Source organism: Lactuca sativa, chromosome 5, assembly GCF_002870075.4.
Source record: "Lactuca sativa cultivar Salinas chromosome 5, Lsat_Salinas_v11, whole genome shotgun sequence".
NCBI classification, from domain to species: Eukaryota; Viridiplantae; Streptophyta; class Magnoliopsida; order Asterales; family Asteraceae; genus Lactuca; species Lactuca sativa.
In genome coordinates, this window is record NC_056627.2 from 345,934,592 (window position 1) to 345,940,743 (window position 6,152).

Consider the following 6,152-nt stretch of genomic DNA (forward strand, 5'->3'; position numbering starts at 1 on the left):
AAAATTCTTAAATATATATTTTGAACAAAGTAAAATATGTTTATATATAATTTATTTTTATTTAACGAACTTTTTTATATAATAATATTTATATTTTTTCTTTATAAAATGACCTATTTCATTCTTTTCAAGTAAACCAAACACGACAATTTGTTTGTTTTTATGATGGTTTTCTTTGATACCTTATTCATAAGTTATCAAAATTATTATAACGTTTAAAATAGTTCTTAAGTTTACATAATACAAAAGAGAATCACACACCAAGTAATAGAATCTAAATACACATAAAAACAAATTAAGCAAGATATTAGTTTCACCTTAACAACTAACATTTCGATAATCTTTATTTAACAGAATATTTGTTGTTGGGTAATTAATAAGAAAACAACAGACTGAAAAAAGATCACAAAGTAGTTTAAAATTAAACAGAAACAGTTGTTTATAATAAATGTGTCGGACAGCATTCGAATTAAACAATAATAATTTCTTTAATGAAACATACATACAACAACTGTAATTATTATCCGTGTCTCTACTGCTGCAACCACCACTTGTACCTTGTGCATAGTTTCTGGTACACTGATGATCATTGTGAAACTGAAAACTCCCGTTAGAAGAATCTCTATATTCCCGTATTCTTTCGCCCTCGTTATTCGCAGCCGAAAAGGAATATTCCGGCCAAGTTTCAGCCGTCTCCGCTGCTGTAGTCGTCAAATTTTCATCTTCTTCCGAAAACTCCGTGGTGGTGACTGCCGCATTCGCATTCCTCACCACCTCCCAGCCGTCGGATTCCCAGTTTGCCGATGAATTGGAAGCCAATGTAGCTATCCTTCGTACCCCGTTTGAAGAATTCAAATTCGTAGTTGTATTTTCAATCTCCGAAGTTTCTCCGTCGGAGAAATTTGTGTCCGACCAATCGAACACGCATCTCGGTGACCATTTTCTGTCCATGAATTCAGATGAAGAAGAAGAAGAAGAAGAGCAGGATAGCAAAAATGGGTGTCGGAGCAACTGATCGCAGGTCCATCTTTCAGACGGGTCTCTTCTGAGACACTTGTTTAAAAAATCATGTAGCTCGTCGGAAAAGTGACCTGGCAAATGTGGTAACTCGTCGGAGTACCCAATTTGAAACAGAGTGTCAACTCCTCTGTCTTCCCACGCTGGCTTTCCGGTGACCATTTCGATCACTGTACACCCCAATGACCAAACATCAGACTCCGGTCCTTGACACTCCCCACGGACGACCTCCGGCGCCATCCACAACGGACTACCACGTGTTCCAGAAACCGGAGCACCACCAAATTCCACCGCCGACCCAAAATCCGCCAGCTTCGCCTCCCCTGGAATCACCCCGACCAACACATTCTTCCCTTTCACATCGCAATGAACAATATTTCTCTCATGAATGTACTTCAACGCAGACACAATACACCGCGTATAACTCCGAACAGTGACATCCTCACCGTGTTTTGCCAAATCAGCAACGGTCCCACCTGGCATATACTCCATGTGTAAGTTCCGGTACACCACCGGAGAATTCTCCTTCTCCGAGGTGACATCATCGCCGCGATACCCAACAACATAAGGCGAGGTCAACGATCTCAGAATCCGAATCTCATTCTCCAAAGCTTGAGAGAATCGTTCGGAGTTTTGTTTCACGGACTTAACCGCGAAGACCCCACCATCGGATTTATCGACGGCGAAACTGACAGTTCCGAAAGAGCCTCGACCGATGCAAAGGCCTCGAACCCAATTCGGTGTGGTGGTCATTTTGAGAAAAGATAAAAGATTGGTATTAATGGAGATGGGGTTTTTGGAGGGAGGGTATTTATAGAGAGAAGGAGTGAAGGAAGTTGGCGTGAGAAGAGGGGAGAATGATACGGTGTTTTATCCTTATCTCGATGGTTGATCGTTAAAAGGGCAGGGCAATAACTGCAATCACTTGGCACAGTGCCACAGTGTGTTGTCGTTACTCACGTTAGGTTACAACATCCATATGTTCCGGTAAAGTTACAAGACTTTACATGTGCCAAAATTATGATCACATATACTTTCGTAATTATAATGTTAAAAGTTAAAACTACATAAAAACAGGATGATGAGCCAACTAATTTCAAAAGTAAAATAAAAAATGTAGACATTATTTTGATTAATGATTTTTTATCTTTAATTTTTAACTAGAAGGTTTTTCTATACATTGCGCATTTGGGCGGGGTGAAAGATGTTATTTTTATGTGTCTGTTCATGTTTTTAAGCCTTTGGTAAAGAGATGCTATTACGAGTTCAAAAATGAATTATTACTAAATTGTAGATATTAGATGTCACACTCTCATAAATTAATAATATAACATAATAGACTTCTAAAGGCGTCACTAGGAACCGTTCACATAAGTTGTTACACTGTAGATTTAAATTTTACCACCTTCTCGGAGTAGGGTTTTCATTTCGCATAATAGTTTTTTTTTTTTTTTTTTTTGTGTGTGTGTGTGTGTAAATTTTAACTACAAAATGTAGACATTTTAAATGTAAAATTAACATAGTTCAATGTAAGCTCAACCGATTTGTTTCTTCAAAATCATTGATAGTAGTTGAGACGTTATTCTAGGATGTGGTGGATATCACATTTCAAGATCTATTTAAAAATAGGGACTATTAAATGGATATAATTGTTGGTATCTGGGTTCGAAATTGTAACATTCGAAATTTCAAACCAATTATTTTTTCATTTTCAGAATATAGTATAACACCAAACTTTGTTCCTCGAGTACTGTAATATAAAAACTCATTTGTTCAACATTGTAAAAAAACATAGTTTTCCAAAACATGGTAATAACATAAAATCAGCGGAAGTCTATAAAAAAATAAGAAGCGATGCGTGTGCATTACAGTTAAACTGAGACCTTTCTTCGAACAGAGGAACAACATGAGCATAAAATCAACTGTAAGCACAAAGTTTAATGTGTTCACCAATATACCATATCTCGCATTACATACATAATGCATACATACAAGACTTTTAGTCAACACCTAAGTGGGACTATAAGCTCATAGCCCTCATCCCAAAGACATGTTAGGCATGCAACCAACTTATAATCAACACCTCAGTGTGTGTATATGCACAAAGTCTTTATCCCAAAGACTTGTTAAAATTCCATCTATCATCCGAGTGGGCCTGAAGGCTTACAACCAGCTCCCCTCGGATCAAAACATACCAAGCAAATAGATTAACCAACCAAAGCACATTGTTGTACCCTAACAATACCTATCCAAGCTACCACACTATACGTATCATGTCACACACAATATAGTGAGAAAACTCACATGAGTCTAGCAACAAAAACTCAACAACCGTCTCTGAAAACGAAATAGCTAGCACATATCACCTAATATCAATATGAGATCAAATCCTTAGCTCAATACACAAACTCCTCAAAGGTTGACCAAAAGTCGATATGGTAAAAAAGTTAATGATCAACGGTCAACGCGCTGCGACCTAACTATTGGTCACATCGCGGTCACGTCACGATAAAGTAATCACGAACTTGATTCAAATCTTGCATTGCACTTAATCCCATAAGATTAAATCTCTATCTTTTCATATCTCAATGAAATAAGGTCTTAATGAATAAATTTTCCAGCTTTATCTATTTGTGTATCCCAAACATCAATAACAGTTAGCTCAAAAGGGAGCAAAATGCTACCAAGTTCATGCATGGTCCAAATGGAAGAACAAGGTTCACTTTATTTCACCACAATGGATCCTTAAGACCATAATATGTAACCTTTGGACTTAGAATTTTCCAAACTCCACTTAAACATCAAGATATGCACCAAAACAAGCTAAACCTCATAGATTTACCAAGTAAGAAGCAGTCAAGTTGGGAACTTGAATACTTACAATGGTCCATAATAAGCTTAGAAGGTTGAAAAGCTTCCGAATCTAACTTCTTGACAACACCAAATCCTTGCTTCTCACCCAAAGATCAACCAAAGCTCTAACACTAAAAAGGGAAGGTACGTAGGGATAAAGAATAAAGCAAAGCCCTAAACATCATGCTCCTTAAATAGGGCCCCAAGGCCTGAGACCTAGGATTTTAGGTTGTGATGGCTTCGCGTCACTACTTATGACATGACATGCATCACACTTGCCCATTTAGTGTGTCGCGAACAAGCGTTTTCCCACCTAAGCACCTACGAAAACCACGTTACAGAAATTATCCATTTTTAATTAAAAGGTCATTTTTATGAATAGTAAAATTTAAAGGTGTATCCTATATATAATTGTCAATATATATTATTTTGAGAAACTAACTAAACTAACTACAATCTCATGTAAACTTAACATAATCTCAATTGTTTTGGCAATATAATAAGAAGTCATGAATGAGGCATTACAGGCTGATAAAAAACACTTTTCCTAACATTAAAATACATTCTGGACCGACTTTCCGAATTTCAAACCGAATTTTCGGAGTTGGAAAAAAAACGCCAAAATTTCAAGAACTAGTTTGAAATCCGATGAAAAATTCCTGAATTTTGTGAAAAATGTTTTTTTATTAAAATCTTAGCAAAGTTTAAACAAACATAGTAAATAAAAGAATGTCCATCACAAAGGCTTAAAATCAAACATGTGATTGAATAACAATGATATTAAAAACTCCGAAATAAACTTTCAGACATAAATAGAAAAAAAATGTGAAAAAAAAAACTATAGAATATTTGAAATGAAGGTCGGAATTGAGCATTTATGAGATCTTATTTATTTTAAAAAATGAAAAAAAATAAAAATAAAAAGCCATTTGTAAGTGTTAGCTTAATGAAATCCCGTATTATTTTTTTTATCGTAAGCTCGATATAGTATATTTTTTTAATACTAAACTCGAAATATGTTATTATAATACCAAAGACTGCTCGGATGACAATTGTCAAATATATATAAACAAACATTTAAGAAAATATGGTTATTTTATTTTTTTTAACCTGGAAATATAAATATATAATCTACTTCTAAACTAATACCTAAATTTCACCTATATCCACGACGAGACTTAACCATCAACCTCAAATAAGGAGGGCACCACCTGTTACCTTTGGGCTAGAGATAGATTTTAATTTTTAAAACAATTTAGACAAATTTCATAATTGGTCCCTGTGGTGTACAAAATATCTCACTTTCAGGACTTCCTAGGAAAAAGTCACGCCACTGGTCGTTATAGTTTCAGTTTATTGCACGATTGGTCATTGACCCTAATCCCGTCGCTTTTATATTGTTAGTGCAGGGATATTTTTGTATTTTCATCTCGTTGTGCCTAAGACTATATAATTGGACCCCGACGTTTGTATCCTTCTACTTCTCATTCCCTTATTACGTTCTTCCCTCCCCACTCAAGTTCTTTTCCAAAAAAATACGATGATGATACGTCACTGTGGAAGGTCAGCGGTATTAGTCACATTGTGGACTTATTTGAACCCTGTGTTGGATTAGTGTCTAAGTCCATAACTATTTTGGTATGTACTTGACCCGATGGTGCATGATCCTTTTGGGTTGCCTTCACCAAAGCAACTTGATTGGAGAAATAAATAAAGAGAGAGGTTATTATGATTTATTAATATGTTATAAGAATAATATATTAAAGGAGAAATCATATTTGTTTAATTAATATTGGTCAATAATTAATTAAGAATTAATTTTGTGATCAAATGTAATTAATTAAACTAGAGGGGCTGAATTGTAATTATGTGATAGTTACAAAATATGGTAATGGTTATAATAAATTTGGGTTGAACGAATTCAAGGAGATAAGGATCCTTGAAATCTTCCAAAGGATAAAAGATAAGGGTTTTCAAGGCTTATCTTATGGTTGCTTGGTGGGTAAGCAACTAGATAAGGATAAGGACTGAAACCTAATCTTTACACCTATATAAATAACCCTAAGGCCATAAGAATTCGTCCATGCCTTGTCTAGGGTTCCTAGAAACGAATTTTATACCTCTTCCCTCTCTCTTTTGCTTCTCCATTTGCTCTTGGTGTTTGTGAACCATTAGAGGAGTGACACTTGTGACTCTAAGCCTTCCAAAGTCAATACAAGGAGATTTGGGATTGTTATTGCTAAATAACAATCAAGGTAATATTATAAACCTATTCTTATGTT

General features: G+C 35.3%; 1 protein-coding gene across 1 annotated transcript; it reads right to left on the reverse strand.

Moving 5' to 3' along the window:
* Positions 1-311: 311 nt before the first annotated feature.
* Positions 312-2,127, reverse strand: LOC111912994 (mitogen-activated protein kinase kinase kinase 18). The gene has a single exon (XM_023908715.3). The coding sequence runs from the start codon at positions 1,768-1,770 to the stop codon at positions 319-321; it is 1,452 nt and encodes a 483-aa protein (XP_023764483.1). The 5' UTR covers positions 1,771-2,127; the 3' UTR covers positions 312-318.
* Between the last annotated feature and the right edge of the window lie 4,025 nt (positions 2,128-6,152).

Excerpts from the sequence above, each read along its gene's own strand:
- LOC111912994 (XM_023908715.3), bottom strand. The coding sequence starts at position 1,770 with ATGACCACCACACCGAATTGGGTTCGAGGCCTTTGCATCGGTCGAGGC.